Source organism: Gymnoscopelus braueri (genome assembly GCF_963280865.1).
Source record: "Gymnoscopelus braueri genome assembly, chromosome: 6".
Taxonomy (NCBI): domain Eukaryota; kingdom Metazoa; phylum Chordata; class Actinopteri; order Myctophiformes; family Myctophidae; genus Gymnoscopelus; species Gymnoscopelus braueri.
This window is the reverse complement of record NC_137607.1, coordinates 52,052,802-52,075,747: the sequence shown is the minus strand read 5'-3', so window position 1 is coordinate 52,075,747 and position 22,946 is coordinate 52,052,802. Positions and strand designations below refer to the sequence as shown.

The window sequence follows — 22,946 nt, the reverse complement described above, 5'->3', positions numbered from 1 at the left end:
GAGAGAGAGAGAAGCAGAATGGACATCTCAATCTATTGCCATTAACAGGAATCGAACCATCAACCTTCGAATTGACAGGCTGCAACACTACCTATAGTGCTATAGCTTTGACCAGGCTGAGGTTGTCTGTTGAAGATAAAAGTGAACCAGTGAAAGCAGCCGATCTACAAGCTCAGAAACACGTTGCTATCTGAAAAGTTTTGAGATTGTAGATCGGCTATTTTCAGAATGAAGTATGTCATACATTGCAAAAACATACCTTCTCAGATAAGCATTTCATGTTATCTTTATCAATTGCATATGTATTCATTAATACAGTCTTGTTGTTTGCAATGCACTTTAAATGAAGTCTCCACCAAGTGAGGCTTGAACCGGCAACCTTGATGTTATGAAACATTCACTTAAGCGGGAAGCCATTGGACCAACAGACCTGGTCCAGTGAAAACGGAGGTCAGACAGATGATACCATTTCACGCAAATAATTAAAAAATCCTGGGTTTAAGTGTTTTTCAAACTGCTCAAAATTGCGGACAATCTAAGGGCGGAGAGAGAGACATGGAAACGGAATAGATTGAAGAGAGAGAGACATGGAAACAATAGATTGAAGAGAGAGACAGATGGAAGCAGAATGGATTGATTGGACGTCTCAACCTATTGCCATTAACAGGAATCGAACCCTCAACCTTTGGATTGACAGGCTGCAACACTACCTATAGTGCTATAGCTTCGACCAGGCTGAGGTTGTCTGTTGAAGATAAAAGTGAACCAGTGAAAGCAGCCGATCTACAAGCTCAGAAACACGTTGCTATCTGAAAAGTTTTGAGATTGTAGATCGTCTATTTTCAGAATTAAGTATGTCATACATTGCAAAAACAGACCTTCTCAGATAAGCATTTCATGTTATCTTTATCAATTGCATATGTATTCATTAATGCAGTCTTGTTGTTTGCAATGCACTTTAAATGAAGTCTCCACCAAGTGAGGCTTGAACCGGCAACCTTGATGTTGTGAAACATTCACTTAAGCTGGAAGCCATTGGACCAACAGACCTGATCCAGTGAAAACGGAGGTCAGACAGATGATACCATTTCACGCAAATAACTGAAAAATCCTGGGTTTAAGTGTTTTTTCAAACTGCTCAAAATTGCAGACAATCTAAGGGCGGAGAGAGAGACATGGAAACGGAATAGATTGAAGAGAGAGAGACATGGAAACAATAGATTGAAGACAGAGAAGGATGGAAGCAGAATGGATTGATTGGACGTGTCAACCTATTGCCATTAAAAGGAATCGAACCCTCAACCTTTGGATTGACGGGCTGCAACATTACCTATAGTGCTATAGCTTTGTCCAGGCTGAGGTTGTCTGTTGAAGATAAAAGTGAACCAGTGAAAGCAGCCGATCTACAAGCTCAGAAACACGTTGCTATCTGAAAAGTTTTGAGATTGTAGAACGGCTATTTTCAGAATGAAGTATGTCATACATTGCAAAAACATACCCTCTCAAATAAGTATTTCAGGTTATGTTTAACAATTGCACATGTACTAATTGACACAATCATGTTGTGTGCAATGCAACTTTAATGAAATCCGCATCAAGTGAGGCTTGAACTGGCAACCTTCAGGTTGTGAGGCACACGTTTAAGGGAGAAGCCATTGGACCAACAGACAAGAACCCGTGAAAAAGGAGATCAAACAGATGATACAGTTTCACGCAAATAGCTGAAAAATCCTGGGTTTAAGTGTTTTTCAAACTGCTCAAAATTGCGGACAATCTAAGGGCAGAGCTTACTGGTCAACGTGATACATGTGTTCCTCATGAGTCAAGGCACATGTGTAAACAGGTTTAATGGCTGTCGGCCAAACGAGGCATGACTTTTGCCTGTTTAAAGTTTGCACTTTCAAAAAAATCGCTATAGCGCCCCCATTTGACCAATTGGAGTAAGATTGGTTTCAGTAATATTTGGAATGACCCTCAACATTAACGCAAAGTTTCAAAGAAATGTGAGTCTGCATGTATGTGTTAGGGGCAGATGAATAATTGTCATAAAACTGCAATATTCATTGGCTCATTAAAGCTTCATTTTTTCACTTATGGAAAATCTTTTGTATAATTTTTTCGGCATAGGTCCAAAGTTCATGTGTAAAACGTTTCGTGCAGATTACTCAAAAATCCCAGGAGGAGATAGGTTTTAACTGTTTTTCATATAATTCAAAATGGTGGGAGATCTAAAGGTCAGAGGTCAAAAGTCAGAGTGTGAAAGTTGTTGATCATGAGTAGACGCATATGTATATTGAAGTTTCATGGCTGTAGGTCAAACAGGGCATGAGTTGTACCTGTTCAAAGTTGGCATTTTGCTATAGCGCCACCTTTTGACGAAAGATTGTGAGAATTATTTCTTGATAGTTTTTCATGACCATCTACCATATGGCCGAGTTTCGTAAAAAGCGACAGCACGGTTCAGCCAGAACTGCGAAAAGTGGCGGAAACAGAATACCTACAATAATAAGACAGGTCCAGAGCTGAGCTCTGGCCCCGTAACAAACAGAAATCCTAAACCTTCGATGTTGTGCCCTCTCACAACTCTCAAGGTTGAACAACACTGAAACGGAATGAAACTGACATTACAAAAAAAAAAAAAATGCAAAGAGACTCATTATTAGTAGCGTATAATGAACTTCAGTGGAAAGAGAATAACAAGAGTGTCAAAGAGACCAGGGGGATTCCAATCTCCACACTCATTTCCCGGTAATGGTGGAGGCATTAGAGAGCTTGGGTGAATAGGATGCTGGGATCAGGAGAGAACACGCCCTTCCCTAATGCTTTGCGACACAAATCAGTTGCGTCCGGTGAACTCCTATTGCAGCATCAATTGCACCGCCGTGAAATACCTCCTCCATTATGTCACCGCTGTCCTTGGCTTCTGATCGCAACGGGGGACCTTTTCACAGCGCCGTAGATTTGAGCTTTGCAGAAGTATCATTATCGGCTTCATAAATCGATCCCGGCATACAGGCACACCGCCTGAACTTTGTTGCAGTATGAGTGGGATATTTGAGAACAGCAAAGATTGGATTTACATTTTGATGGCACGATTTAGCATTCTAACTGATGTAAATGTCCTCGTACTTGATTGGCATTGACTCTGCAATGCTGATGTATTATGATAAATGTTTTAAGAAAATGTTGAATATCACTCGAGAAAAGCATTGTAAAAACAATTAATTTATCTTGATTCTGAAAATGATTACATATTTTGCCTGACTGCTAGGGTTAGAGTTACATTTTATGACCTACAGTCAGTGTTGCCAGATTCTGTGAGAGAAACAAGCAACTAGGTCTAGGAAAACCAGCCCAAAAGAAGCGACTATGGGCCACATGAGCACTTTAACATATACATCAGCTATTTGAAAATAGCAGATCTACAAGCTCACAACACGTCGCACGTTGTGAGCTTGTAGATCTGCTATTTTCAAATAAAATCTTGCGGGGAAATTATAATAAGCAGATCTGGCAACCCTGCCTACAGTACATACAGTACAGTACGAACTTGAATGAGCTACAATAGGTTACTTCAACCAACACATCATCATCTTTGGAAGACAAGGGCTGTAGTTTCCATTCAATGGAAACTACGATTTGAAGCTATTAGCTTCAAATCGCCGCCAGTGATGTCATTGGAAGGTACATTTTAGAGCTACAGTATCCACAGCCTGCCTCTGAGACATAAAGTGTTTAGAAAAGGTGGACTGTTCCTTTAAGAAACGAGGAAAGAGAAACAAAACACAGCATTTCCCTTTTTTAGTTTTTTATGCATTGATTTGACGATAGGCAAGTGATCTGAAACAGTGGGCCAAGAAACAGATCGATTATTACTTTGCAGTGATGTTATTTTACACTCTTTCGACAAAAGGTGGTAGATAAGATATCCAAGTAAAGTGCCAACTTCATTAGTCATCTGAAGTGGGTCCCTGATTTTCTTTTAGTCCCATCCTACGCCAGGTGTGCAATTGTTCGGGTTAGCAGATGAGGGAGATAAGTGCTCAAAACAGATATGCTGCTCATATGCTGTTGCCTATATGCTAACAGTGTAATGCAGTAAATAAAGGAGGCAGATGTGGGGAGATGCTATTTTACTGCTGTCCTCTGCATCTATGTCTGCTACTAGAGTAGAAATATCCCAGTGAAATCACCATACCACCTTCATAATCTCAGTTAATCGCAACACAGAGTCTCTCAGCCTTTACTTTCTCCTTGCCGCCACTCACACAGCGTTCATACATTCGTCTAGTCAGCCTGGTGTGGAGAGAGAGGTCTACTGCAGGAACTGTAGGAGGGAAAAGCAAACCCCACAAAAGTGCCTCCAGCCAAAAAGGTATCCCCTCGCTGACTCCCTCTTTCAAAAGAGGTAAATTAGGGTCACAAGTTTGAAGAAAGCCTGGATCTGATTTTGATGTGGTCTGTTTCAGGAAGGCTGACAATGGAGTCCTTCTTGGGTCGCCCCGAGTCCACCAGACCTGTCCCCATGGCCCCCACGGCAAGCCCTGTGCCGGCCCCCAACCCCTGCACACAACTCGGCAGAGATGCTACGGGAAAGGCTCCCACAGACATCTGGTGGGGCAACACCACCCTGTGTGGTATTGCACCCCGGAAGCCTGGGGGGCCCGACAGGGTTTGAGGGGGTCCAATGGAGGTGGAGGAGATTCTGGTGGACTGGGGCGGACTGGGGACTACCGGGCGGGCCCCGTCGTGGGGCAACGAGGGCTGAGAAGCTGACAGCGCCCTGATGTCCTGGCTCAGACTGGCCATGTTTAAAGAATGGGTGCTGCTTTTATGTGTGTTGGGCCTGTATGCGGGGCTGCCGAAATGTTGATGTATTAAGGATAGCTGGGAGCTCGAGGTGGGTCCCCCGAGGGCACTGGATCCATACTGGAACGGCCGTCCTCCAACTGCCAGCGGGCTGTGGATCGGGGGGCTGGCCAGGACGGAAGCAAAGGCAGCAGCGGCAGCGTGGAGCTGAGGCTGCAGGGGCTGCTGGGATTGGAACGGAGAGGCCGGGACAGGGCTGGGTACACTTGGCGTCACCTGGAACCGCCTTGGCATCCTGGGTGACTGCAGTTTCCCGGGCCCCACCAAGGGCGCCGTCATCGGGGTGCAGAAGCTCATGGCAACGGCCTGCTGCAGGGTGGCAATCGCTGAGCTGTGGGGCTGAGAGGAAGACCCCGGAGAGGCAAACATTCCCCCGTGCGCTGACGAGGGGGCCATGGACATGGACATGGAGCGCTGTCGCGGGACGTCCACCTGCTGGACCATCTCGCGGTCATACTTCACGATCTCCTGGATCATCTCGTTTTCCCGGTTGTTGAAAACGCCCGAGTTGAGGTCATGCTGCACCTTGTGCATCAGGATGGAGTTCTTCTTGCCTGTGGAGAACAAAGACAATGGAGGGATGTTCTATTAAATTACAGGAGAGAAGGGTATATCTGTTGCCTGTGGAATAGCGTGCACTTTGTAATACTTGTATATTTCTCACTATTCACTGTGGATTGACTTCATATTTATCCACACTACTGGTGATAGCTTGTTTATGTACACCTTGACTACATGTATAATCATACCTGTTATACTACTGTTAAGCTAACCCCGGAACTGTTAGGTAGGTTAAGTGATATTTTTTGGTTAAAACTAAAAGTGTTTTAAAAGGTTAAAGCACTGTATCCTGATAGTAATACTTGCTATGGAGTTTTTGCTCAGTAACAGGGGTCTCCCCATCTCTCTCTACATTTTCAGGTGCGTGGCCAAATACATTTCAGCCAATCAGGAGAGAGTACCCATTTATCAGCTTAAATTTTATAGTGTTCCAGTTCTTTTTTGTCTGCTCATTTCTTTGTGTCATCAATTCCGATTGCACTTGTCCTTTATCCTGTTTGAGTTCTCTCTCCTTATCCTGTTTGAGTTCTCTCTCCTGATTGGATCAAATTGGTATACCGACATGAAAATGCATTTTCTGTTTTCTGAAAATCTGGAGAGACATGGAGACTCTTGTTATTAACAATGATCAGAATATAGAGCTATTTAACACTTATTTTAACAAAAGAATATCACTTACCCTACCTTAAATACTCTTGATAAACTGTTTTGTGCACTTTGACTATTTTTATACCTGTTCATACTGTAGCTCATACAACATGCAGCCCGGCCAGTCCAAGTGCAGATGGCCAAGCAAGACCCTAAGTCTCCCTTGGATTTTGGTACTTTATTGCTAATCCCTGTAAGTTATTACCTGTTTACTCTTATTTCATTATTCAGTTGTTTTACTCTTAGTTGTATCTCTTCTTCTGTATCTGTCCTGTGTTTCATAACTGTGGTACTGCCATAACAGCTGAATTTCTCCAGTGGGATCAATAAAGATCAATCAATCAATCGATCAATCGATATGTTAGTTCATTCCCAGACAGTGTTTATTCAGAACAGCATTAAATAACTCCCAATGGTTATATAATACCTTATGATGCTGTTAAATAACACTCCATCAATTCCACTCAATTGACTCCCCGGTTGGAGATGGACCAGTGAAACATAAGAGGATAAGAGATAGCTGGAACTCAGTTAACTTGATAATCAAAGTTATGTTCCATCTATATCCTCTTAGCTGTTATCTGACTTTGTCTGCAATTGAATATAAAGCTACAGTAAACTGTATGTATATTTGACATTTGTTCTGATATTTAAAAGGCCGGAGAATATGTTTTCGCCTCTGTCCGTCTGTGTGTGCATGTATTGTATACATATGTGTTTGGTAATCTGACTGGCAAGTCCACTCTCTACTGTATTAATGTTAATTCTTAGACAAGATGATATGAAATCAATGTTGAGAATCGATTACAACTTGGACTTGACACATTTATAACTTTGTTGTGAGAAAAGCCCCTGCGTGCGTGCGTGCGTGCGTACGTGTGTGTGTGTGTGCTTAATCCTTTACTCTCACTGATTCTTGACAGTGTGGGGTAAATGAATGCATGCTATGACCTTTATATCAGAATGTGACCCATTCCTCCACACATGGAGCCTGTCCCCGAGTGTGGGAGAGAGGGAGATAAATAGTTAAAGGGAAAGAGAATAAAGGGAGATGAGACAGAGAGATGAGAGAGGGGGGAGGGGGCCGGGTAACTGAAAGGATAGACATACGTACAATACAGGCATGGGGTGGAGTAGAGAAAGGGGGAAGAGAGAACAGAAGGGGGGGGGAAATCATTTATACAGTATAGAGACCATCTCCTCCACTGCTCACATGTGTGGAGATAGGCAGCCAGTCAGTGATTTCTGCAGAGTCACATCTGTGCAGGCCATGTGATATCTGTTCCCTGGGAGGGTGACTGTTTGGCAGTACAGTATGTCAGCTACTGATGTGTGTGTGTGTGTGTGTGTGTGTGTGTGTGTGTGTGTGTGTGTGTGTGTGTGTGTGTGTGTGTGTGTGTGTGTGTGTGTGTGTGTGTGTGTGTGTGTGTGTGTGTGTGTGTGTGTGTGTGTGTGTGTGTGTGTGTGTTCTTGTTGTTGGGCATGCGTTGGCGCTGGAGGAGAAACCAATTTGCAGCTGAAATTGCTTCCTTCACAGAGCTCATGCCAGCAGCGGCAGAGATCATGAATCCATCACTCAAATCTTAACAGCTTCCAAAATATGTTCAATGCATGCCTGTCGCCATGTAGTTATGAGCACTTAACAAAATGTCTCAAAATGATTTCTAAAACATGAGATCTACAAGCTCATGATGTGTCACACTATGGCTATTTCTTTTTACTTCTAGTTCCAAGTACCAAGAAATTCTTCGATTTGTTTTATTTTACATTTTTGACTATAATGACATGCACAAAATTGGGACGCCAGGGTTAAAGTGGTTAATTAGGTTAATTTATTTAAGGTCTATGATAAATAAGCTCTTGAAGATTATAAACATATGTTTAACTTGTTTTTGACCTAAATCAGATTAGACTGACGTCGTTTTTAATAGTAGCTCTGCTGTAAAGCGGGCAGCCTCACGATGATGCACCAATTCTTTCGCTGGCTACAAAATACGCCTTTTTCCTGCCCTCCCATCCATATTTTACAATCTTTCTATTGTCAGTCTTTCGGGGATTTCAAGCCATGCATCTTTATCAGGCCATGCCAAATTTAACATGCACAAAAATGCAAGCTAAATCTGTCCTCAAGTGACAAACGCACTATTATTAGCACCCATTCATTCCTGCTATGTGCCTTTATTAAGTGGGGTTATTTGCTGCAACTGTCCCTCAAGGCATTTCTCATTAAGAAATCATATTTTCCATGACTAAGAACACAAGCCTAGTTTGGAAATCTGATGTGTCAACGTACGGTAATAACATGTAATTCATGTACGTAATAATACTGCAATATGAAATAAGTGACTAGACAATCCCTTCCACTAAGTGGATTCAGCTTCATGAATAATCAATAAAGGAAGGGATACAAGGGATTAAAGAGCACATTTATGATCCTGTTCCTCTGAGAAGGAGCAGAATACAGGCCCGAATTGAGTTCACCAATAATCATGATGTGTAACTGATCCTAGATTAGCAGCCCTTATCATAGAGGCTTAGGAAAATACCAGATCAGGGTTTTAGACCTGAATCACTGAAGAAAACGTCTAATTAAATGTAAACAAATGGATATTTAAATGGAGGGGGGTGTTAGACAGAAACACTCTTTATTTCAAAGAACAAAACATTGTATTGCTAATCGGATGAGAGCTAATCATCATCATTTGCACATGCATCATTAGTTTTCTGTTGCCTTCATTACTTCGACTATAATGCTGTCTATTCCCCTGGTGCCGATTGGTGCTGTGTGTCTTTGATCCAGATGCATTCTCTGCCAAACACATAGTTTATGTGTTAGTTAGTTCATATTCTTCAGTGATGGAAGAAGTACGCAGATTGAAGTAAAAGTAGCAATACCACAATGTAGAGATACCCTGTTACAAGTAAAGGTCCTGTATTCAAAATGTTAGTACAAAAGTATTGACATCAAAATAGACTTACAGTACAAAAGTTAAAAGTACTCAACTTTTTTTTGAACGATCAGATCTACAATCTCACAGCGCGTTGTGAGCTTGTAAATCTGCTATTTTCTGCGCACGACACCGAAGTACGATTACGAATGGGGCTTTCGTCTCCCACTGGATGTGTGACTGAAGCCTGCTCATGTGTGGTATCCAGGCTGCCATGGCAACAGCTGGCAGGTGGCGGGTACAGGAGGCTTTTGTAAACATGTGAAGTGTGATCATGTGATTAGGACAATGTGACATCAGCTGGGTTTTTGTGACCTTGGAGGCAGGGCAGAGAGGAGTGTGAAGATGGACAGTGTTGCCATATTTTTTTTTGCCAGAGAATGAGAGAAACAAGTGGCCAGGTCTACGAAAACAAGCCCAAAAGAAGCGGCTAGGCCACATGAGTACACACACGCGGCTATTTGAAAATAGCCGATGTACAAGTGATTAAAAATAATGGCAACATGTTTCGACCTGAAGCGGTCTTCATCAGGGATTTTTTGGCCCTGATGAAGACCGCTTCAGGTCGAAACTTGTTGGCGACTACCGTTTTTCACTGACGAAAACTAAATGAAAACGAAATAAAAACTAAGCTATGATGACTAAAACTAAGACTAAATATATTGACATTTTCGTCAACAAATAAAAACTAGACTAAAATGTTAGTGAGGGAGGAGAGGAGAAGAGATCCAGTAGAACTAAAAGACAAGTTATTTTATGCTTGGTTGTGCTCAGGTGTTGTGCTCTGAAAATAGCAGATCTACATGCTCACAGCTTTTTATCAAAATTCAAATTATATTGTCTTTTTTATGTCCAATGTATTTGTATTTGAGTTCATAAAGTTAACATAAGTATAACTACCGTAATTTTCGCACTATAAGCCGCACCTGAATATAAGCCGCAGCAGCTAAATTGAATGATTTGTACATGTATAAGCCGCACTGGACTATAAGCCGCGGGTGTAAAATCCATAGATTTAGGAGGTCCCCTAGTGGCCGTTAGCTGTAAAAATCCATAGATAAGCCGCACCGTTATATAAGCCGCAGGGTCGAAAAATGGGAAAAAAGTCGCGGCTTATAGTCCGAAATTTACGGTAAATGCATTTGAAATTAAATGCTAATTCTACTTTTCAGGATTCTAATTCAAAAATAGCAAAAATAGCAGCTCTACAAGCTCAAAACGCGCCGCAGAGCGACGCGTTTTGAGCTTGTAGATCGGCTATTTTTGCTACTTTTGTGTGACATAGAATGGCGAAGTACGGCACTCATTTACGAAAAAAGTTAACATATGGAGATAAGACGTGTCTGCCCGTGGCCCCATGGAGTGAGCGTGGAAATATAGTGGCCCTCTCCATCATCAAAGTTGCCCTCCCCTGACGTAGACGATATGAGGTGGAGGTTAACAACTCTCAGGAAAGTAGTTAGACAGAGCACTCTGTGCGTACGTGCACACGCGCACGTGTGTGTGCGTGCGTGTGAGTGTATGTGCATGCGTGGCTGCCTGAGTGCCTGCACTGTTGTGTGTTCAGACCAAGAATGGACCATGATGGAACTTGTTGCTGAGCAAACATTTTAACAGATGGGTAAATGAATCCATTGGTCCAATCAACCCAAGGAGACTGACTCAACGTTTTTCTTCCAAAGGTGATCAATCGTCATCATTAACCAATTTACAAATATATCTGATACTGTATCAAGAGGAGATGACCAATTACAATGTTTCAGACAGACTCAAGGAATTATAAATGATTGACAGCCATGAATACATTTCCTCAGCCCTTCCCTCAGTTCCACCGCATGCTGCTTGTTATGTTCCTACTGTATATCTAAACCAGCGGTTTGCAAGTCAAATGGGCAAGTCAAAATTTCAAGCCGTGTTCACGAAGGTAGGCTGTCTTTGGGGGTATAGAATTTGCCTCTGTATTGGGAAAGGAGTGCGCACAAAGCACTGATATAGTAAATAAAAACATAATTCAACAACAAACCATACCTGTATACAGTCAGTGAAAAGTCACACTCATTAGGCCTATCACAAGAATGTGTTTCATACAAGCTTCAAAGGAGGTAATATAATCTGGTGAGTCTTGCTCACCGGCTTCGAATGCTATCAATGCATTGAATGGGACATTATCACGTTTTATCAGACCATTGAATGGGCGAGTAGGCGACATACTGACCTACCCGCGATTTATCAGACCATTCATTGGGCGTAATCAGGAGATACTGACCTACTCGGAGGCAGAGCAGTCCCCACAACATGATTTCACGATTCTGTGCCTATCGGTACATAACTCAAACAGCGCTGAGTAGGCTCAAGCGAACGTCGCAACGTTCGAGACGGCAACTCGCTCGCTTTAGCTTTTCTCGGTGGTCCCTCACATGGCTCCAGTTCGCTTGAGACTGCGCGCCTCCGTCATGGTCCGAAACTGAAACTTTATAAGTCATCTCCGTCGGTCTTGATAACACCCAATGAATGGTCTGATAAATCACATGTAGGTCAGTATGTCGCCTACTTTGGCCATTCAATGGTCTGATAAAACATAATCTCTCAAGAACAGATCCATAGCTGCGCTTGGATCTGTCCGGAGCCGTGTTGACAACCCATGCACATTGGCTACAAGTGGGCGTGCCTTCAGATCAGGAAGAAGGCCGCGCTTTACCCAATCAAATGTAGAGGGCCGGGATTTACATGTGTGCGCATCAAACACTCCACAGTGCTTGGTTTTTGCCATATTCAGCATGGCAGCCATGTGCAATTCATACCAGAGTTTTGCAAGCCGACTGTGTTGTACTGGACCGACCTGGCGTAATTTAACGGACTATTGGCATGAGCAATGAAATCCTTATCGAAATCAATGAAACACTTTACAGTGAACTGTGGTCTTACCTATCCTGTCCAAGCGGTCGATGGCGACCGTCTCAAAGGCCCTCCTCATCATGGGGTACTCCTCCAGCACCTCGTTGAAGTTGTCCACAGACAGAGAGTAGAGACGACAGTAGGTGTCCGCTCGCACACTGGCCGTCCTTCTGCCTCGGGTCAACAGACAGATCTCTGGGAAATGGAGAGACATGCAGAAAGAACAGGTGGTGAAAAATGTAACGTAATGTTTTATTATATGTCACGGCCGGGGTCTCCTGTGCGGGAAGGTATGCTAAAGCCAGACATTTTATCGACTCGCTAGCCTAAAGAGGAATACCTCTTGGCTGGAGGAGACAGGCTTTTTGATCTTCAGGGAGAGGCTCAGAGCCACTGACACACACGTGTGTGTGTGTGTGTGTGTGTGTGTGTGTGTGTGTGTGTGTGTGTGTGTGTGTGTGTGTGTGTGTGTGTGTGTGTGTGTGTGTGTGTGTGTGTGTGTGTGTGTGTGTGTGTGTGTGTGTGTGTGTGCACGACTGTGCTCTTATATTGCATGAGCCCTTCTCCATTGCACTGCATGCCAACATTATACACATTATAGGATTACAGTATACACAATACAATCCCTGACAAACCGCAAGTAGTACAAAATAGACAGCATGATATAGCATCATTTATACAAATCATCCACTGTAAAACAGCTGACAGACTAGAGACACTGTACTGTCAAATGAAATGTGCATGCATTAAAGAATTAGTAACCTAGAATCTAACCTCCTGACGGTTTGAGCTGATCGTGGCTTTACTGTATGGACCCAGGATGTTAGTAAAAATGATGCATGGCTACTAGGCCTGTCCCCGACTAAGGATTTCTATAGTCAAATCTGATTGGCCAATAGTTGCTTATAGTCGACTAATAGTCGACTAATGCAACACCCATGATCCGACTGAGATTGGCAGTCGAATCAGACTGATTCGACTGCCAATCTCTCAGTCGAATCATGCAAAAAAGATGTTATGCAATAGAGGAACATTCCATTTGGGCTGTAGGAGTGCTTAACACATTGACCGCCAGAGGTTAATCTCATAATGTACTCACCAGTGCCAACGTTTTATTGTTGTTTTTTGTTTTTTTCAGGTCGCCATAGGCCCCGTTAAAATCCTTTAGATTGCGCGATCCACTGTTTGTAAACAACGGGCACATGTCCTGGTGTCTACTCGTCGAGACCGCGTGTCAAACGGAGCCGCCATGTTTGAGTTCTGATCGTTTATGTTAACATGGGAAATGCGAGGATGAAAAACTACATGTTTACAGGGGCTTTTACAGGGGTTTTTGTGTACGACTTAGAATGGAGACAGACGGGAAACAAAAAACGAGATCGCACTTCCGGTCGACATCGGGTGGTGTTACACTGAAAATGGTCCCCCTAGAAAATTGAAAAAAAAAAAAATTTCGAAAAAAAGGAAAAAGCACCACAGCCCGTAGGCTACGGGATCGGCGCTTAACCGTTGGATTTAACGGCCCGTAGAACTACGGGCCCGGCGGTCAATGTGTTAATGTCTGATTTAACATATACTTGGTTGGTTTCTTAAATGATGTATATGTCACAGGGAAATTGGCATTCGTTGGGAAATTGGAAAGGTATGCTCGTTTTTAGGCGCAGGGCTTCAGCGCGAGGCGGGGCTTTTCGAGACAGGGTTTTTTACGCGAGGCGCTCCTCCTCGCGAGGAGGAGGCGCGAGGCGGGGCTTTGATGCGAGGCCGCGCGAGGAGGAGGAGGAGGAGGAGGAGGAGGCGGCGCGAGGCGGGGCTTTGATGCGAGGCGGACCTGGCTTTTGTTGTTCCCCCCACATAGCAACCAGGAAGCTACACTAGGGGAACGCTGAACACGCGTTCACACGCACACGTGATAATAGTTATTGTCCATGACGGAGGTGCGCCGACTCAGCAGGGCTTGAGGCCAAGGAGGCTCGCCCGAGTGCCGCCAGGCGCGAGTGCCCGCGCCGACCGGTCGATGGTCTGCTAGTCGAATCAGCGCCGTCCGAGTTGTAAACCGATAGGGGGAGAATAGATCTTTTCATGGGTTACTATCCACGACACACATGTGTGCATGTGCATGTGTGCGCATGCACACGCGTGTGTGCGCGTGTGCATGCGCGCGTGTGTGTGTGGTGGGGGGCTCTAGTCTAGTGTGGCTTGCATTGCCCTCTAGTGTTGGTTCTACAGAATTGCCTGGGGGGGGGGGGGTGAAAACGAGCGCTCCTTTTTCAATTTCCCTGATTTTCCAATTTCCCTGGTTTTCCAATTTCCTTGTAACATATATATTATTTTTGGCAAACTATTAGTTAATTAAAGGTAGGGTAAGTGATTTACTTTTGTTAAAATAAGTGCTAAAATAGCTCTATGTTCTGATAGCACTCATTGCTATAGAGCGTTTGTTCAGTAAAAGGAGTCTCCCATGTCTCTCCAGCCCTTTATTAAACAGAAAATGCATTTTCAGTGCTCTCTCCTGATTGGCTTAAATGTTGTCACCTACCTGAAAATGTATTTATATTCTGTTTACTAAAGAGCTGGAGAGACCCCTGTGACCGAACAAACGCTCTGTAGCAATGATTACTATAAAAATATAGTACTTTAACCTTTTAACCAAAAAAAGAAAAATACCAAAAAATATCACTTACCCTACCTTTAATATAACAAACTAGGCCAATCTCTCAGTCGAATATTTTTTTCATTTTCATAATTTGACTAAGAGATTGGCAGTCGACTCAGACACCCCTCGACTGACTAGTCGTCGTCGACTATTCGAATAATGGAGGTCAGGCCTAATGGCTACAGGTCCTGAATATGAAAGCAGAGTGAGTGTGTAGTTGTGGCATGCAGTCAGAATGACCTGTAAAATCCTATTGCTTGGAGAAGTTAAGATGATGGATCTGTTTTTTATTTATTCATTTCTAAGGCATGTAGGGGTTAGGTAAGTGGGTGGATGGATGGATGGGTGGGAGTAATGTTAAGTGTTTCTATTTGTCTGTTTTTTCTTTGTATTATTGTTAACTGTCATTTCATTTTTATCTTGTGATATTGTGCTTTATTTAAATTTTAATTTTAATCAATGGATAACTGTAGTAGTTAATGGCTGAATTTGAAAATGGTTATTCTCCAATAAATAAATAAAAGATCTGTGGACAGTAACTCCTCAGGTTTGCCTCCAAGCACACAGCAGCAGAGACAGCTGGGCGAGGGGACCACATTCAATATTCTAAGATATACAGCTATGCTTCATTACATTCACTTGTCCCCCCCCCTCCCCCTCCCCCTCCCCTTTGCCTTCTCTCGCTTTCCCTCCGTTTCACTTCTCTGGACTGGGGCTGGCTGTTGTCCTGACAACCGTGTACCCTCTCCCTCGCGTTGGCTCCCTGCCTACAGAGGGGTCGACATTCTCTGACAGTGGGGAATATAGAGTGGAGTAGCAGGGAGATTCCATCTGAAGTGTGTGGGGGGGGGGGGGGGGCACGTTGCACTATAGGAGTGGACGCTTCCAATCTCCATAGAGCTCAGGCGTGTCCAGAAGCGAGCAGAGCGTACAGGAACATACAGTACAGGGAGGTGGAATTTTTTAGACCTAGTAAAAAGTAAAACCCCTCAAAGTGGGGTCCGGAGACCCCCAGGGGTCCTTGAGTGTGTGCTAGGGGGTCCCCTGCAAAATGAGGAACAGTTTAAAGGACTTTAACCCTATTTTATACATCAGCTATTCGAAAATAGACGATCTGCAAGCTGGAGCTTTCAGATCGTCTATTTTCGAAACATTGTGACAAATTGTGACAATTTTCTTTAACAACACACATCCTGTTTTATGGGGGTCCCTGGCACAAAATATTTTCACATGGCGGTCCGCAGACAAATACGTGTCAGTTTGGGGTTCCTTGATATGAAAATGTCTGAGAACCACTGAAGTAAAAGAACAGCCACCACAACGAGACGACCACTCTACACCGGACATTCACCCTCACACGCGCCAAGAAAGAGCGGTGCATTTACATAATTTACATCTTCATCGAGTACACAGAGAAAGGCTGGAGTGGAAAACGCACTCGACCCACTGGACAGACCAGGTTGTTTTCATTTCCTAAATCTTGTTTTTCATTATTTCAAAAGATATATATTTTTTCCCCCAATAAACTATCTTAGATTTTCATGAATTAAAAACGAATCCAGACTTCCGGAGGCGTGGCTAAGTAGATGGCTGCTTGAGATTTCAGCTCTCCCCGGTCAACGAAATAAACCTCTTCAAACTCGAGATAAAAAGTTTCAAATACAGTAAATGTTGTTGTAATGAGTAAGAGGATACAAACAAGGAGTCAAACAGTTAAAAATATTCGAGAAGACATCACGGAAAACACCGAAATGGAGGAAGGAAGAGACGCGGTTCAAGACGGACAACGCGACAACGAGGAGACAACAGCTGACCTAATCAAGAAGGGAATGGAAAGCATAACTCAAGAAATAAGGGATCTTAAAAGGGACCTGAAGAGTGAGTTAAGCACTTTCAAAGAAGAACTTAAAAAAGAACTGATGGCAGACCTCAAAGATTTCAGACAAGAAATAGATAAAAAACTCGACGACGCCACAAAAGACATCCAGAAGCAAGACACGAGAATCGACGAAGCAGAAACCCGTATAGCAGAGACAGAAGGGTGGAACGGCACCGTAAAGGACGCGCTGCTCGTGTCTCTGGAGCAACAGCGAGTGTTACAAGAAGCCTTAACAGAGCTCGAGGGTTTTTCCAGGAGAAACAACATGAGGGTCTACAATGTCCCAGAAGATACGGAGAAGGACGGCACGGTCCAGGAATTCATCGAGAAACTACTGATGACAGAACTTTCCCTACCACCAGAAACCAACCTACAAATACAAAGAGCTCACAGATCTCTAGCCCAAAAGCGAGGTCCAGAGTTTCCAGCACGATCCATTGTGTTAAACTTTCTGCAGTTCAATATCAAGGAGATGGTCCTAAAAAAAGCATGGCAAACGAAAATTGAAATTGAGGGCAAACGCCTAAATTTTGACCATGACTACCCAACTGCAGTGGTACAGAAGAGAAGAGAATATCGCGGAATTAAATCGGCATTAACAAAGAAAGGAATTAAGTTCCAGACACCTGGTGCCAAGATCAAGATTAAGTGGACCAACGGCACACGCACCTACGATGACGCCAGGGAAGCTGCGAGGGAGCTTTCCAACAGAGGGATCGCCGTGGAGGAACCGGCCCCAGACGCTTCGACCACGTCGGAGACGGAGGCTCAGCAGCTACAGCGGAGACAACCATGGCAGCGTGTCGGAGGAAATCCGAGAAGCAGAGGAGCAGCACATCGCGCAAAGGAAAAACTCAAAGCTTTCCAGTGGAGTAACGGTACATAAAAGGTAGAAAAGGTGAAAAAAAAGTGTGCCAAATGAATCCAGGATTAATGTTAGGTGGACTGTTAGGTTGTTAGTTTAGCTCCTATACGACAGATGAGCCGATAAATAAGTTTAGCTTTTATTGTTGCCGCGGGTTCCCAGACCTGCGTTGTTTTGAAAGAGGCTCTGTCGATCTTTTGAATAACTATCACCGACATAAAAACGTGTCTTATTATTTGTACTTTCTTTTATTTAAGTTGTATATAAAACCGCTTTTCTTTTTACCCCTTAAATTACTTTAAATACGCGAAATAGGCGCGACTGTTCACACGTGCCTTAATCTATGGTTCTTTTTCTTGTGGAAAGATAATAATTTTTTTTAGGAGGCTAGAGGTATACACTGAACATAATTCTCCCTTTTAATTTTTTCCAAAAAATCTCTAGGCTCAGAAATTCTTTAAATATACTCACTCCATACGTGAAATGTGAGATTATTAATGGCTTAAGAAGTGTGAATAATGGCTAAGGGGTCCCTAGACAGGTTTAAGGTCATCTTTTCTTTTCTAAGCACAGTATCTCTTTTAAAAAGGATCGAGTTGGCGTAATAATGATTATTTTTTACTGGAAAATTCCTTTTTTTTTTCCCCCTGTGATTATTTTTTTCTCTCTACTTTTTTCTAAAATTACATGATTCAATTGACTCTTTTTTGACAATAACTAGACCGAAGGGGAAATACTCAGGCAGGTCATACAAGTAAGTTGGACACAGCTCGAGTGGATTTTGCTGAACAAAGTCCACAAGCAGCGGGGGGCCTCCACATAGAGTGTTGTTTCCCCCCCCCAACCCTACCAACAGGGTGTAGTTATGAAGTGGCAAGAGTGCACTTTTTTTTGGAAGCCACATGATGTTGTATGTGTTTTGTTGAACAACCTTTTCTTTTTTGAGTGCATTTGTTTAACTAAATGTTGTTGTTTTTATTTGGGCTGTATGCATCAATATTACTATGAAGAAAAATTGCAATGTCTGACAGAAATTTTAAGGTGATATCTCTCAATGTAAATGGGCTGAATAATCCAGTAAAACGGAGCAAGGTCATTAGTAAACTAAAACGTGAAAAGGCACAAATAATATTTTTGCAGGAAACGCATCTCTCTCAGACGGAACATGAAAAACTTAAAAAATTTGGCTTTAGAAACACTTTCTATAGCTCTTGTAAATCAGGAAATAAGCGAGGGGTATCGATCTTAATTCCAAATTCCCTGGATGTGGAACTTATAAAGGAATATATTGATAAAGACGGGAGATATATCATGGTAAAATGTAAGCTAGAGGGCAGTGTTGTCTCATTGCTGAATGTATATGCCCCTCCAGGGAGTAACAAAGTGTTCTTTAAAAATATATTCAATTTGATAACAACGGAATCGGAAGGAATATTGATTTGTGCTTCAGATACAAATAATATTCTTAGCAAATTGGATACAACAAATAGCAAGATAGATAAATCTACTCAAACAAAAATTATAAATACCCTACTGAGGGAGGCAGAAATGTTTGATGTATGGCGAGAGTTTCATCCGTCTGAGAGAGACTATACACATTTTTCAGCTCCTCACTCTGTACATAGAAGAATTGACTATATATTCATGTTTAAGGGTGACAGACATAGAATAAGAGATTGCACATTGGGCACTACTGACGTATCGGACCATGCTGCTGTTTATCTGACCCTACACCTAGACAGTAGACCAAGAAATACACTATGGAGACTTAATACAGGCATGTTAAATAACAAACTATTCACTGACAGCATCAGATCCGAAATTAAAACATATATACAAGACAATGATAATGGTGAAGTGAATCCAACAATACTAATGGACGCAGCAAAATGTGTACTTAGAGGGAAAATGATTGCTATCACATCAACTTTTAAGAAGGCAAAGGACTTAAAATATCAAAATTTAACCACGAAATTAAAACAGTTGGAACAACAGCATAAAGACACGCTAGATAAACAATTACTACAACAGATTAGAGATGTAAGGAAGGAAATTGATGATGTTTATAAAAATGACCTTGAGAAAAAATATAGATTCATAAGACAAACATATTATGAATCTGGCCCAAAGGCTACTAAAATATTGGCCAGACGGCTACGCAAGCAACAAGGCCAGAACGCAATCCATAAAATCAAAGACCCTCAAACAGGAAAAGTATCCAGTAAACTGGATGATATCGAGAGAGCCTTTGAGTCATTTTATAAGAATCTCTACACACAACCTCCTCAGACTAATAATGAAGCTGCAATGTCATTCCTTGATTCCTTAGATTTGCCTTCTATTGGAGAAATGCAAAATAAGATCATGACTGCGAAAATAACAATAGAGGAGATAGATAAGACAATATCTAATCTCAAAGCAAATAAATCGCCTGGCAGTGACGGCCTTCCGGGAGAATGGTTTAAGACTTTTCGAAAAGAAATCATGCCATTACTCTTATCATCTTTCAATTCGACTCTAAAGGAGGGGATTATTCCTCCTTCATGGAGTGAAGCAATCATAACAGTTCTTCCCAAGGAGGGCAAAGATAAGGAACTCTGCGGCTCATATAGGCCAATATCTATTCTGAATGTTGACTATAAAATATATGCGTCAATTATGGCGAGACGTTTGGAGACTTTTCTGCCTGATTTAATAGATAATGACCAGACAGGTTTCATCCGTGGTCGTCAAACCCAGGACAATATAAGGCGGTCGTTACATGTCATGGACCACATTAAACAACACAAGTTAAAATCAGTTTTAGTAAGCCTAGACTCCTTTAAGGCATACGACACAGTATCCTGGAGCTTTCTATTCCTAATACTCAAAAGATTAGGTTTTACGGAGGAATCAATAAGATGCTTCAAGACATTATACACAAAACCCACAGCAAGAGTAAAAATAAATGGTCATCTAACAAACCAGTTCGCTCTGACACGTGGGGTACGCCAGGGCTGTAACTGTAGCCCTGGACTGTTCGCGATTTTCATAGAGCCTTTAGCTCAAGCAATTAGGGAAGACCCACAAATACAGGGAATAACCATAAAGGAATCAGAGCATAAGGTGGCCTTATACGCGGATGATTTATTAATATATATAAAAAACCCTGACACATGCCTCCCCAAATTAATGAGCTCTTTAGAAATGTATGGTCGACTTTCAGGCTACAAACTCAATGTGGAAAAAACGCAATTACTATCCTATAACTATATGCCTTCAAAAGAAACAAAGGAGTGTTTTCCTTGCAACTGGAATTCAAAATCAATTAAATATTTGGGAGTATGGTTGACTAAAGATCTGTCCAAATTATATGAAGCAAACTATCAACCCATAATCACCCAAATTAAAAGAGATATAGAAAGATGGTCTCTGTCACCCTTGGACTTAAGTTCTAGAATAGAAGCAGTCAAAATGAATGTTGTTCCTAGAATATTATATCTTTTCCAATCTCTACCGGTGGAGGTACCTGTCAAACAGTTTAATGAATGGGATAAAATGGTATCCAGATTTATTTGGAATGGAAAAAAGCCAAGAATCAGATACCAAACATTGCAACTCCCTAAAGAAAGGGGGGGCATGTCCCTGCCAAATCTGAGGGAGTACTATTATGCGGCACAAATAAGACCTTTAATATGTTGGTGTGATAAAGACTTTGAGTCAAAATGGAAAGATTTGGAAACTAAATCAATTGACATCCCTATTCAGACATTAATTGGAAGTAAAGAACAGGCTGAATCCTACCATGCCACTTTAGACCCATTCACGGTATTCACTTTAAAGATATGGTTCAAAATTGTTAAACAGAATAGAATGGAGAGGACAATCAGAGTGTTGAGATGGCCCGCTTTCGACCCAGATTTTAAACCTGGACTATACGATCGAACTTTTGGGCGGTGGGCTCGAGATGGTCTCACCTCTATGTATACTATCATGGAAGGCAAAGAGCTCATGAGTTTTGAAAAAATGAAAAACACATATAATCTAACCAACCAAGATCTTTTTAGATATCTACAAATACGACAATACTATTTAGGAGAGGTGAGACCACTGGAACCTGGGGCTTTAAATGGGGATCTTATTCAGGTATTTATCCAGGCCTATAAAAAAGAGTCCAAAAGAGCAGTGTCTAAATTATATAAGGGCCTGGTATCAGCCAGAACTAACTCCACAGAGTATATTAAAACTAAATGGGAGAAAGAGTTGGAGATCAATATTACTACAGATGAATGGGAAAATATGTGTAAAACACAATATACGACCACTAACTCAAGAATGTGGAGGGAGTTCTGCTGGAAGAATTTAACCCGTTTTTTTATAACACCTAAAATTAAATCAAAGCAACTGAAAACAGATCAACCATGCTGGAGACAGTGTGGCCACATGGAAGCGGGCCACGCTCACATATTCTGGAAGTGTCCCAAAATTCAAAAATATTGGCGAGATATCCACGCCACCATAGAGACTGTTCTTGGTTTTGAGATACCTAAGACTTGTACCTTGTTGTTGTTGGGAAATATTCCTGAAGATTTCTTGACACCTGACAAATATTTAATCAAAATCTTTCTAGCAGCAAGCAAGAAAGCGATCACACGTCGCTGGTATCAACAGGATTCCCCAACTAAAGACAATTGGATGGACATAATAAGGGAAATATACAATATGGAAAAACTGACTTTCATACTCAGACTACAAGAGGACAAATCACACAAATACTGGGAAAAGTGGTCATCTCTTTTTCAGCCCATGGACAATGTATAACCAATAAGTAATTGAAAAATAACAAAAAATTGTAGACTGCAGCCTAATCTTTTGTTTTTGTTGTTTTCTTTCTTGTTGTTTTTTTTTGTACCATCTTTTGTATTTTATTTTATTGTTAATGTTACTGTTTTTTCATTCCCCCCACTTTTTACGTTCTGTCTTGTATTTCATGTATGTGTATTTGTCTTTTGAAAACCTTTTGTTCCAATAAAAATTGAGTTATAAAAAAAACAAAAAACGAATCCAGACATTTATCTAAATCATTTCATAAATAAATACCAAAAATCTAAGAAATCCCATAAATTCAAAAACAAAATGAATGTTTAAGAAATAGTGAAGATAGTCGATCTACAAGCTCACATCGTGTTGCATCACAGCGTGTTGTGAGCTTGTAGATCTGCTATTTTCCCTAGTAAAAAAAAATAAGCTAAAAGGTTTGGGAACTACACTGACTAGACTACACAAGAGACACAGGAGGTTGAAGCTTCTGACCCACTGTAAGTCTGTAACTAGTACACACACACACACACACACACACACACACACACACACACACACACACACACACACACACACACACACACGAGTGTGTCAATAAAGTCAAATTAACACATGGGGTGCCAAAACCGTATTAAAACGGTTTTGCAAAAGGTGCAAATAGTTACGCCAGTGCCAAAACCAAATACCCTTCGGTTTTAGAGTCTTTTTTTGGGTTTTTTTCCACACGGGAGGGGCTGGAGCAGCTCTGGGAGTACCCATTGTGATCCTGAGAAGGATAGGCCAAATAGATCACCGGAAACAAAAACATGGCTCCCCATCCGCTTCCTG

General features: G+C 42.0%; 1 protein-coding gene across 1 annotated transcript in view; it reads right to left on the bottom strand.

Moving 5' to 3' along the window:
- Nucleotides 1-4,210: 4,210 nt before the first annotated feature.
- The window catches only part of hcn2b (hyperpolarization activated cyclic nucleotide-gated potassium channel 2b), a 247,604-nt gene continuing 228,868 nt past the window's right edge, over nucleotides 4,211-22,946 (bottom strand). The window contains exons 8-9 of the mRNA XM_080431574.1: nucleotides 11,952-12,116; nucleotides 4,211-5,423 (exon numbers count right to left, since the gene is read on the bottom strand). Coding sequence (XP_080287700.1) covers nucleotides 4,420-5,423; nucleotides 11,952-12,116 — 1,169 coding nt within the window. The 3' untranslated portion in view covers nucleotides 4,211-4,419. The remainder of the gene's footprint in view (nucleotides 5,424-11,951; nucleotides 12,117-22,946) is intronic.